At 35.8% G+C, this 13,606-nt stretch overlaps 1 protein-coding gene across 3 annotated transcripts in view; it reads left to right on the top strand.

The window, feature by feature from the left end:
• PRKG1 (protein kinase cGMP-dependent 1) overlaps positions 1-13,606 on the top strand; it is a 1,124,099-nt gene that overhangs the window by 981,958 nt on the left and 128,535 nt on the right. For all 3 annotated transcript variants that reach the window (XM_019484295.2, XM_019484294.2, XM_059729934.1), the window contains exon 8: positions 11,705-11,770. In XM_019484295.2, coding sequence (XP_019339840.1) covers positions 11,705-11,770 — 66 coding nt within the window. The remainder of the gene's footprint in view (positions 1-11,704; positions 11,771-13,606) is intronic.

Here is a 13,606-nt window from a genome sequence, read left to right as displayed (position 1 = left end):
CTTGCATTAAGGTGCTGGAACACACATGGTGTAAATGCCTGAGATCTTCCAGAAGTCAATCAGCCAAACAGCTGACTACCTGCTAGAAGACAGCAAAGCCTCAAAGCCAGTTGCAGTAATTATATTTAGGGTAAAGGTCAGGCCAGGGTTGAGCACCCTCTAGACATGCACAGCTCACTTAACTGGCCTATACAACCCAACTCATTGTTTCAATTATAGTAGATTTCAATAAGATCATACTATCAGTGGACAAGATGTAAATATGAGGAACTCATCCTGAAGAACACTTCTTTAACTGCTTCTGACTATTCTTCTTATATTCTTACATGCAAAACTCCTAGTATGGAGATACTGGGAAAACTTGGCAGGGTTGGGAGGAATCTGGGGAATATTCAGAATTCTTGACATAAAGGAAGAATGAGTACCATGGAAAGGGGAAAGAAATAGAGGCAACACACTGAACCCCCAGCCCGTAGCAGTAAGGAGAATGAGGGACACACAGCATTATTAGCATAAGGAGGATGCGGATTCTGACATAGTGAGAGGTGTCACAAAGTGCTTGGCATGGGGAAACTGAAGTATAAGCAGCTGAGATGGAGCAACTTCTGGAAAGGAATAAAGAGATACAAGGTGTCCCTGATTTGAGCTCATTTTACAGAAGGAATGAACTGCATGATCCTCTGGTCACTATCCCTTAAAAATCTAGTAGTTGCAATGCACTGATTAATAACAACTTTTCAAAGATAGGATTTATTACAAATGACAATTATTGGACGAAAAATTGTGAAGTACAGTATATCATCCTCAACTTCTCTGTCAGAAACCCAACATGAAATATTTCTAAACATTGAAATACAGATGTGAGTGGTATAAACGAAGGAGAGCAATATGTACAATGGAAAAATACCATCTACAACTTGACATCTAAACTATATAACTGACATCCCTAAGTAGAATTTGTAAATAGTACTTAAATATCCTGTTGAAACTCATTTTTCACATTAACTAGTATTTGATAAAAAATGTTTTTAAATACAAGATATGTGTGACTTTTTCCCAGACCATCAAATGTTAGAAGCAATGCTTATTAAAATGTTCCTGGTTAGAAAAAACTTTTATCTTTTGCAAAGTTTACAGGTACCCTTGATTTATGAAAGTTTGCTTTAATAGACAGAACCACTGCTTATCACTTTGATGTGGTAAAAAATATCTAATCTGGAATATTTAGTTTTTCTAACAAATCTCATCAGTCATAAAACTACTTTGAGGAAAAAGAGTAAGTGATCCTGAAAAATCAGCCCTTAAAGCTTTTTTGAAGAATCTTATTTGTGACTCTAAAGATCCTAAGCTAAGCATTCCCTAGTATCCACACATTTTAAATAGTCACATAAGTGCATATGAAAGCCTTTTAGGAATTATCTGGTTTCTACCGCTATAAAGACCACCTTATGCTTAATGCATGATCTAGGACAAACTATTTAATCTTTCTCTGCCTTGACTTGTCCATATGGAAAATAGGCATATTTGTCCATACTATGGACAAATCAAGGGTGATATGCAGTTTTATTAAAATTTGTAAAACTTTTAGGCATCTTTTAAGACAATGTTGTTAAAAGTACAATATATTATTATTTAATTAATATATCTTTTTAATTTGAACTTTAAAGCATAGATTAACTTGACCTAGTATTAATATTACTATATTAAATAATACATTTTACATGATAGAGTTATTTAATACATTATGAAAATTTAAACATGATAAATTAGCTGTCATAGGTTTCTGATAGTCCCAGATAAAATTAAATCAAATTACAAATAAATTAACAAGAAATTGAACATAGTCTGAATATAATTCAAACAATTATTATGTATTGCTATACTGTTCATTTTAGCTCATAAAATCCCTTCTTTATTGTTACAACACAGTCTAGCTTCAAGGCTCTAGCTAAGAATTTAATCTTATCCTTTAGAAAAGGGAGAATCTTCCATTTGATTTCCAAAATAATATGTATGGCAATGTCTATCTCAGTTATTTTATAACATTTCTTGCCACAGTCACTATTGGTCATCTTATACCTCCAAATTCCCAGGAACATATGCCCATTCATCTTGGAATAGTTTCTAACAACTGTGCATCAACACCCATGCCAGGGAATCCTGGACTACAATCCATAGTTTGTGTTGTGAGTCAAAATCAGTTATAAACACTAACTTGTACCAAATTAGGGGAAACAACTTATATACATTACACGCTTGCCCTCACTAACTGTTTCCCATTTACTTTGGAATCCTATCTTCTGGGTTCTCAGCATTTTGCTACCAATCTACTGGGTCAACTGATTTTCCATCTAATCTGCAAAGACAACTGCATCTACTAGTGCCTAGAAAGAATTTTTAGATGCTTTAGGGAAGCTATTTTGGCCTTTTCTCTTAGTCTGTGCAACCTTTCTGAAGTGTGTATATCTGTTTGCCCGTCTGTCTCCTAGGCTGAAGATTTTCAGAGGCCTGTATGTACCCACATACCTATAATGATAGAATGAAAAATGAAGTGAAAGAGAATATAAATTTAGAAGGTCAAGCTGTAAATCTTACATTGCATAGCATTCAGATCCTTTCTGTTCACATCTATGTGATTGTGCTGCTTGGTTATGTAAACTGGTCTTGGTTGCCACTTTTTAATGATAATCTTTACAAGCAGCACTAATGTAAGTGGTAGAGAAGTGTGCAAGACGCTAGGTATGGTAACAGGCATGATCAGTACCAATATCAATAAGACAGGCTCTTATGGTATGTGTATGGTACTTTCATAGTGCTTTCAAGAGCATACCCGAGAAGCATCCTTAAAAATGTCAGCTAAAGGCTGCGTGTTAAACCAGAAGTAGTGTAGTTATTAAGGGTATGCAAAACTGCCTGAATTGGGGGACAGTGATTCGATTACTTGATTTGGATCACTGTCCCGATTCAATTCAGCTGAATCTGAAGATTCGATGATGATTCAGAGAATCAGTGATTCGGCCATAGACATAGCTTTAAATGTTTTTTCAACATACCTTGATGTATGAGGTGTGGCTCGTGAATGCTGAGATGGTAGGGCAGATGGAGCTTCCCACAGAAGTGAGGAGACCCCCCATGTGCTCAGCAGCAGACCTGGAAGTGGACTGGAAGTGCTGCCACCGAATCAGGCTGAACCTCCGCCGAATCGAATCAGCGACTGAAGGTTTGCACAGCTCTAATAGTTATGTGCAAACAACACTAAGGATAGCTGAATTAATATGGAGCAAGTTAACCAGTCCTGTCATCTAGCTGTGCTAATTAGCATATATATATATATGAAATGTTGCGTAAACATGGTTATCCGACTTCCAGTTTCTGAGACAGACAATGCGAAGGAGGCTTGTGGGTCCCATGTGTAAATATGGCCTCAGAGCACATTTTGGCAACAATTAAGCTGAAAAGTTGCCATTTTAAAGTCTTGAGTAGACTTTATCCTGGGTAACTGAAAGATTCCCTGTTTTTACTCTGGTTGTTGCATTTTTATATAACAGCCTGGCTATCTGTCTACCACTGCTGAATCCTTAAGGATGCATTGTAGGCCATTTTCACAGAAAATACACTGACACTGGAATTTGTAACTTTTCCTTTTTCTATTGCATCCCAAGATGAATGTTTTTTTATGAAGAATACAATTAGCTTCATCACATTTTTTTTAAATATATCTTTAAGAAGAATATATATTTTATTACAAGTAATAGAGGTTAAGGTCAGTTTAAATTGAACTAGTTGTTTGACTGCACTTACCCATATTGCTACCATTAAAAATTAGATGGATAGGATAATGTTAAAAATATATAAACCCTTTCTTTACTATAACATTTAATACAACAGCTTGGGTGATTTACTTCAGTGTCCTATAATTTCAAATCTGCTATACCAGTAATACTAAAACTTTGCTTTTATGCAGTGCCTGTAATCTATAGATCAAGGAATTTACAAAGATTCAAATTAGAATTCTTCCCATGTTAATGGTAAATCTGAGGCATGGAACAGCCAAGTGTCTTGCCCAAGGTCACTTAGCAGAACAATTACAATTCTAGGTGTGAACAATGTCTCCTGAATTTCCGTTCAGTGTTGTATCCATATAATATATAAAATAACTACAAACATATTATGTAATCATATACATAGTATAACTGCAAATACATAATGCAGTATTTATGGTCACACAACTGTTTTAATTATAGTTTTTTAATTCAGTTCTTAAAACAAGACATTTCCAATAGATTGAAATTAATTTCCATTTTTCAATAAACCAAAAAAAGAAACAAAAGTATCACTGGCATTTTCCTCTGAACCAGGTATTATAAATCAATTTCCATCACTTTCCTAAAACAAAAGGAAATTCATACAATGTATACACAACCTTGGACTGATTTTAGAGCATTTCCTGTGCTATTAATATGTATTGTCTAGAGTTTCATTGTGGTTTGAGAAACTTTCAGTCAAGCAAGGGAAAGCAAATTTTTTGGATAAAACATCTATAATACGTGCAGTGCCCACTGGGTCTCTGAGAAAGCTAGCTCAATACAATCCCTGATTTTAAGAGTGGTACAGTAACACTGACTGAAGGAGACACACACATAGCTATTTTGCTTCTCTGTAAAATTCTCCCGGAGGCTAAACCTTTTCATTTGGAATCTGTTATGAATGCAGCTAAAGATTTGACACAAGAACCTACAGTAAGTGCTAATTACATGCTATGAATTGGCATAGAACAATGAACTACCATAAATAATTGGTACATTTTTTCAGCCTATACAGCGAATCATAAAACTTACTTTTACTGAGTTAAAGAAAAGAAGCTATAAATAATACCTTTAAACCCAGTATCAGACTAAACAGAAATGCTGGGCTGTAAGAAATATGTTATTTTTCCAACGCAGTTATAAATGAGCTAAATATACAGCAGTACACATAATGTTGTTATCAAATAATATTTCATTGTATATCTTCAAAGTTATGGTAGTCTGTGGCAAAGCATCTGTAGGATTTTATTTCTTTCTTCTTACAAAAGTTATAGTTTTATCTAAGATCTTTCTTCTTCAGTAATAATATGAAATCTTTATCTTAGATTTTTTTAAAATTAATCATCCTTCATTTCAGATGAAACTTTTACAAGTTATATAAGTTTATTATGCATCATTATATTTTTTCAATATTGTTAAATAATTTTATCAGTTCAAGAAAGAATAAAGTAGCAATTGTGTTTTATGTCCATACGAAGCCATGGCTTTTAGAAACCCAACCCAAGTTTACAGGTAGAAGTATTTTTAATGAGTCAATCCATCATAAAATGTATACTCCGTACAAGGCATATATATACACAGTGGGGAAAACAGAGTTAGAGCTACAGCATAGAAATGAATTATAGTAATGCAGATTTAGATCTAATCTTAGAAAAACTTACTAACAGTAAGAAAAGTAGAATGGAGACTAAGACAATATATCAAGTTGTGGAATCTCCTACATTTGGGTCAGGTACAGGTATTATACTTTTACTGGTATAAGTGATAAGAAACTGGTCTATACCTGTAACAGAAAAGTTCAGCATACATAGACTGGTTTAAAAATGGCAGAACCTGGTCTAAGATAAACCTGGATCAATGTGCACTCAAACTTAACTGATTTAGGTTAGACCTGTGAATCAAACTTCTGTACTAGATCCCCTATCAATTCACATTAGATTGATGTCTGCTGGCTTCCCAGGTGCCTTTGTGGGCCCCTCTGAGCCCTCCCTTACAGGGAGACATGCTAGAACTTGCTCTGTTCTCTACTGCTCCAGCTGAACACCCAGCAAGCCCCACATCCAAACTGTCACAAAGCTGAGTTAGCACAGACCCTTTCCAGCACAGACCCTTTCTGCAGCCCCTCCTCCTGCCTCTGCCCAGCTGTCAGCCACAGACAGGTAGCATGGTAGGGAAGGGAGGCATCTGTGTCCCTGCATGAACCCCATCATGGAGCACCATGTGATGTATGCACAGACCTGACCCTAAGTCCAGGAGAACCTCCTCAAGCGGGTAAAATCCAATGGAGCCCAACCAGGTTGCTGGGCACCAGCAAGCATTCACCCCTTCTCCTGTCATGTCATCTATTAGTCACAGGTCAGCTACAGTCAGGTGTGGGGGAATGGAAGTGGGGCGGGGGCAGGAGGAAATGTTACAATGCTCACCCATGCCCTGCAGGCCAGTTGGGCTCCATGGTACTGTACCCGCTCACAGGGGTTTTCTTGAGCTCATTGTTAGGTCTGTGTATATATCATGGTGTGCTTTGGGATGAGGTTCATGCAGGGACACAGATGGCTCCCTTCCCCCTTCCCCCTTCCATCCCCCCCCCCCCCCCATGCTGCCTGCCTGCAGCTGACAAATGCCTGTGACTGGCGGGGGGAATGTTCACTTTTGTCTGGCAGCCATTCAGGGGTGTCTAGGTGCTTGGCTTCATTTGTCAGTATTCAGCATCCAAGGGAGCCTGCAGGGCATACTGTGAGGCATGTAGCAGTGCCCCCAACCTGCTGACCTTGGCCAAGGCAGGCACCCCGCATACCCCTCCCTTCACCAAAGGTTGAATGTGTGTCCCTACTGATATAACTTACGCTGCTTACAGAAAATCATATAACTTAGATTGATTTCACCTTGGATTTTTTTAATGTCTGGACTTAGTCTTAGAGATTTTCAAGCAGAGGCTAGATAGGCATCTTTCTGGAATGGTTTAAGAATATTCCAAGGTACCCTGCATCTGATAAGGAGGTTGAATTATATGACCCTTGAGGTTCTTTCAGGACTATGTTCCTATGATGTTCTCTTGTTTTGTAGATCTTACAGTCCACAGAAACTAAAAAAAGATCAAAGACTTTTGGAAGTAGAAGACAGGACTTAAAAATAGAGGAGGATCTATTTCAGGAGCAGTTAAACTGAGGGCCCTCTGGTGACTATCATGTATATATCAGTCATGTTAATACGCTGCTATAAGTGATTTTTATGGATCAGCTTTGTTGAATAACAATTAAATATTTTTAATATAACATGGTGCCCTTCTCTGCTCTGAAAGATTCCAAAAGGCAGTATATATGTTACCTATTGCAGCGAAGTTTTAGGCATATGCTTAATTAAGTTTTAATCATAACTAATAAAATGTAGGAAATATGATGTTTGGTGGGATAAATTATATTAATGGAACATTATAGATATTAATTCCTTTTCCTGTCTCTCACCACTTATATTCCAAATACTGCAGCTTGGGGAGGAGGAGTTCATTTTTAGTAACTTCAGGCAGTAATGTCTTCAAAAGATATGGCACTTCACTGGACTTTATTTCCCCAGAGAGAAGTGGTGGCAGTGTCTATATTGGCATGTGTCCTGGAGAAGGACTAATGACACTTTCTTTAGATAGCACTGCTAGCACAGCCACTGAAGTGACAAACAAAATTGAAGAGATTAGAGTATTCATGGAGAATGAAGTCTCCTGGAGAATGACGCTCAGTCCCTTTGTATAGCTTTGGAAAAAGAAAAGTTGTAGTTAATTGAATTAGGATTAATTGATTTAGGAACTTTAATGACTGGTGGAAGGAGCTGTGATTGTCAGCTGTAAGTTTCCTTTTTTTTAATTAAGAAAACCCCATTGTAGTAACAGGGAATGCTAATCTTTCTTCAGTGGGAATACTGGAAGAACTTGCTCCTCAACATGATTAGGTGGATCAGAATCTAGCCCTTAATCATTATATGTATTTTAAAAGCTATCATTATACAGAACAGCCTACATTTTAAGCACCTAAGTGACTTTTGAAAAGGTTCTTAAATCATTTCGAAATGTTATCCTTAAAGAATTTAAATAAAAAAGAAGGTAAACAAATCATATGGTAATTTTTAAAAAATCATTAAAATGTTGAGGCAGAAGAATATTCTAATGTTCCTAATTTGTTAGTATATAACTTCTCATATGTGCTTTTCATAGTCTCAACCCTGTGCACTAAATTTTGTCAAAATTATTTGAATAAACTTGACTGTCAGTTTGTAGAACAGATCACATTTAAGTCAAAGGAAAAGGATGCTGGAGGGGAAAAATAATTGATACCTTTCATTTTGGAGATTACTACATCAAAAATGGCTTATCTGAGTTACTGTTAATTTTGTTAGTCAATACAAGAGCACTTTTTGAATTTGAAATGGAAATTTATTGAGGACAATGGAGAGAAAGAGAGTTCAAAGTATGCTCTATTATGAAACACAAGCCTTAACATAGTCTATGAAAGACTCATTCTTCTTCAGGATTTAGAAATAAGTTTATTTATGTTTTCAATATTAAATTACTTTGATATGGTTAACATATTAAAAAATTCTGGAGTTAACATTAGCAATCATATAGTAGGAGACCACTTTGTAAACTCAGTACATGGATGCAGATCATGTTCCATGAATATTCCCTGTGTTTTTTTCAGTCATAATTTGCAGTCTAAAGTACCACTCTATCTGAGTAATGATGACAAAAGGAGGATGTTGGTCACACATATTTCCATCTGTGATAGGTGTTAATGTAAACAAATTACTAAAAGAGTTGGTTATTTTTTATGAAACTTTTAAAATCAAAACTTGTTAATTTCTAAAATCTGAAGCTGCTTGAGGGAGATAGATGCTTTAAAAAAACCTGATTAAAAACAGTTTTAAAATTGTTGAAAATGGATATTTTTGTCATTTTCTAAATGAAAATTTCATTTTCCCATTTAACACAAATGTTTTCTTACTGTCATTGTAATGATAGATTTTTTTAAAATCTACTGCTGTCAAATGCTGTTAAGAAAATCTCAATATGTTTGCAAGCAATTTGTAGGGAGAAACCTCATTGAACATAACATATGAGCTGAATCATTCAGCTTCCCGTGATAAAATCCACATCCATGTACATTTATTCTCTTCTAAATGATTTTTGTTGTATATTTCAGCATCTAGAATGATAGTATTTAGTATAATATTTCAATGGGCTTTAAAAGAGTTCATGGAATCTTGACTTGTTTTTTGTTTTAGAATTTTATCCTTATTTTAGTAGGTATTCTAATTGTGCAGAGGGCAATCCCAATAATAAAATAATTTGGCATGAAGAATAATTTAGTCTCCAAACGTAGGTTAACAGGTGTCAGTTTGAGTATGTACTGGCATTATTTACTATGGTCTGTTGACAGCATGCACTCTGCACCAGAGCTGTAAGGAGAGAGAATATCAGTGATAAGAATACTGTCTTCTTGTGTGAACTGTGAACTGCTTTGTGGCTCAGCAATATATTCTGCTTACATTTCCCAGTGTAGGAGATACCCCAAAGCAGCTGTGACCTTTTTCAAGCCTAGAAGTTTTAAGCTCGAAGTGCTGTAAAATTCCAGAGCTAGTCCAAAGGACAAGATTCAGTAAAAGGACCAAAGGAAACAGTAGTTTTCATAGGAGGAAATAAATGGTGGATTCAGACACTATCTATGGATTATTCAGCCAGTGAAAGTGACTCTTCTGATGAAGAGTGCTGTTTCTCAGGAAGCAGTGATGAATACTCCGGTGACGAAGTTGAGAAAATATCAGAGTCAGTGCTTACAAACAGTATTTAAAAAGGATTTTGAGTTGTGCACTGTAATTAGCAGCTACCTTTAAAAGCACGCTTTAACATTTTGGCTGAAAAATTGTTCTATTTTGATATGACTCTAAAGTTTTATTTAAATTAGATGCATGCTTGTAGATCTGAATGCAGTTTTAATTTTAACAGTAACGGCTATTGTAAAAATAAGAATAGAGAGCAGATTTTAATCTAACTCTATACATTGTAGCATAACATTGGTAGTATATATAAAGTTGATATACATATTGGACTAATGTTTCTGTTTTGCTTAAAATACAACTGTAGTTTTTCTTTTCTTTCTGCTTGTAAAATCAGAAGTATGTTTTAATGCATAATTGCTAACTACCAGTTAATATGACAGTTTGCAATGATTTAGCACAAAAAATTCTAGCATATAGAAATGTTAAGGTTCTGCAAAATGCCTGAAAATTATAGAAATTTTGAGTTTTCTGCCCGACTTCAGTTCCATGAAACCAGTTCTCTCTAGGCAGCACATCTAGTATGGCACATAAGCTGATTCAGTGTTCTGAGAGTCAATGATAAATGAGTATTTATGTTACAATAAGTAAGCATTACATTGTGCAGTTAGCGCTGCTATGACAACAATAAATCAGAATTTCCTTCTTAGTATGGCTTGCACAAACCTTTAATACTTTAAATATGTTTAAAAGTTGATTGTCTAATTTCCTCTGTTTTATTCTATTAGGCCCTAAAAGCATGTAGACAACTGTATGCGTAGACAGTGGCAACAATATTGTTTCATTTTTATGTAAAAATATCTCTTTGTTAGTGGAAGCTGGTAATGCTTCTCAGGCAATGTTCTCAGTCTCTGCAGGGAGGAAATACCTCCTGTTCTTCTGCCGCATCCCCTTTGGCTGAGCAGTGTCTCTGTAGACATTCAGGCTAATAGTTGTTCCATCATCAAGTCCTGTATAATAGAAATGTTATGGCATTGTTATGGGGCTTGGAGACTTCTTCCTCTAAAATAATTTCCCTAGTGTGATCAAATGTTATAGTTTTATGGTATGGCAATGGTACATGTATCTCCAGTGACAGTAATTGTACTTGTTAGGATTGAATATTACATATCTAGTTCATTTATAATTTAGTCCCCATAAACTTGTATTAATCCTATATTGTTTACCTAACTGCATATAACTACAGCATTACAAAGTGAGCTATATAGTTTTGCAGTGTTACTATATGAATATCACATATGCCTAAATGAATTTCACATATATTCTATTTTTAAAGACAGGAATGTAATGTATCTTTGTGCACAACAATATCCTCAAAGTTAGGCATATCATCCTCTGTAAAGCATATATGATGGATTATGAACATTATTCTGTGCTGCCTTATGCATTCATTTAGACCTGTGCAAACTGGCACAGAGAACAGCGTTAATCTGAACACAGCATACAAGAAAGTGGAGGAAATCCAACTCAATTGCCTATGATTTTTTTAACTGTAAAATCATGACTTATTTAACAGCTGTGAATTGAAACCATGTATTTTTGCCTCTTTCTAGGTTGGACAACTTACAAAAATATAAACTCTCTTTTTAGGAAGAAAAGCATATGTGTATATATATATATATATATATATATATATATATATATATATGGTGAAATTATGCCAAGTTTTAATCCAAATTTGTAAGCAGCCAACAATTTAAAATGTTCATTTAAGGGTCAAAGATGAATATGCTGGCAAAATATTAGCTATAGCATTTTAGTAGAATACTATAGTTCTCTTCTCTTTACTGTGTATTCTGAAATGTTAGATGAAAAAAGAAATATATGGATACCAAAAATAGCCCTCTATTTCTTAATTGAAAGGTATTATAATTTTACTTTCTTAAAGGGAAACATGAGCATTTGCTTACTTGTATAAATGTTTCTCACTGAAACTTGGATATTTCTCACAGATCAGTGAAGCAGAAAACTGGGCAAGGAACAAATCTTATTCATGAGATGTTTTACTAACAACTATAAAATATAAAGAGCATTACATAATGGCCATATTTTATTTAAAAGATATATTTTTCTTTCAGGGAAGATGTCAGAACAGCCAATGTCATTGCTGCTGAAGCAGTAACTTGTCTTGTCATCGACAGAGAGTAAGTATATCATCTTAGCATATAACACTAAATATCTTCAGTTGACAGTCATCACTGTTCTGTGCTGGTGATTTTGATCATTTTAAAATGAAATGCACTTAACTTTCATTTAAAAAAATCCTTAAAATGATTAATTCCTTTGAGTAATATAATAAATTTTCAAAATATATAAGTAATCTCAACAAATTAGAGATGGTGCAAAATTACCAATGTAAATTATAATAAAGATAAGTCCAAAGCCTTGTACTCGGAAATGCATGAATACAAAATGGAAAATAACTAGCTGGGCAGAAGCACTTCAGAAAAGAATTTGGGAGTTAGAGGATCACAGACTAAATATGAATCATCAATGCAACCTTGTTACCTAAAAAACCCCTCCAAAATGCATTTAATTCTGGGCTGTATTTACTGGAGTGTCATATATAGTACAACATTCTGTTTTAGTTGGTGCTAGTGAGAACTCAGCTGAAGAACTCTGGCCAGTTTTGGGTGCTAGTATCCCTAAATATAGACCAATTATGGAGTCCAGGGTAGAGCAACAAGAGTGATAAGAGGTTTAGAAAACATGAACTACGGGGAAGGGTTGATGGAATTGGGTTTGTATAAATTATAAAAGAATATATTCTGGGAGACATGCTCACCATCATCCAGTATGTAAAAGGTTGTTATAAAGAGGAGGGTGATCAGTTGTTCTTCAAGTCCACTGGGAGAAGGACAATAAGAAATCAGTTAAATTTTCAGGAAAGAAAATTCAGTTTATAAATTAGGAACTGTCAGGCATTATAATTTGACTGGGAGAATTGCCAATATCCCAGTTGAAATTAGGAACATACAAGCATTTGTTCATTTTTTTTCCCAGGGGAAGCATATCCCCTCCAAGTTACAACTGGAAGATCTCCCTTGGGAAAGAATCTCTCTTGTGAGAAAATGCCTTCATGTTCTGCCTCTGCTCTACTCTGAGAGGGAAGGGAAACAGCTCCCCACCTTTTCCCCAAAACGGGGACTGCCTGGTTTGGGGAATGGGCTGAGGGTTTGCCCTGCTACTCCCTCTCCTCAATTCCCAGAGACTGGGGTGAAATGAGGAGGCTGCTCCCTTCCCATTCCCCAGTCCCTGGTTTAAGGAAGGTGGTTGGAGTCTTTTCCTACCACTCTACTCCACCTGAGAACCAGGAAGAGTAGAGTGAGCTGCTTCTCCCCATGCCTTCCCTAGGCTGGGATCCCCCCAGTCTGGTGAAGGTGCAGAGAGCAGGGCAGAGGTGGCAGCTCAAAGGTGAATGCCTGTATGTTCCCTCTCCCAGAAAGATATCTGCAGAAATTCCCACCACTAGAAATGAATACCTGTTTGTAGCCACTGTCATAGGTTACCTAGGGAAGATGTAAAATATTCTTCACTGGATCTTTTAACATACGGGTTAGACAAAGGTGAGCTTGGGTAAGAGGTTTCCAAACTAGGATTGTGTATCTAAGTGGGATTATAAACTCTACAAAGCCCTTAATTTCCCAGAACCCACAGTTACCTCATATGCCTGCAATTAATGTGAGATGGGAAATTATAGTATACCTGATCCCACTTTGGTGTAGGAGCTTGAACTAGGCAGGACCTTGAGGTCTCTTCCAGTCCTACATTTGATAAATCTATGATTCTATGTATATAAAACTGTAAGTGCATAATGTTCTGGGGAAAAAAAAGGAGAGAAAGTTCTTGTTAAGTTCCTGACCAGTTAAACACTCTTGTTCTATGCGGTGTAAACAACTGGTAGACATTAGGTCTGCCAGCTAAGTACCTTTCTTAGCACATTTTCAAGCAAGATACTGTGTTATATAAAATGGGTATTA

Source organism: Alligator mississippiensis, chromosome 6 (genome assembly GCF_030867095.1).
Source record: "Alligator mississippiensis isolate rAllMis1 chromosome 6, rAllMis1, whole genome shotgun sequence".
Lineage (NCBI taxonomy): Eukaryota > Metazoa > Chordata > Crocodylia > Alligatoridae > Alligator > Alligator mississippiensis.
Note: the sequence above shows the minus strand (reverse complement) of the source record. Positions and strands in the feature narration are given on the sequence as shown.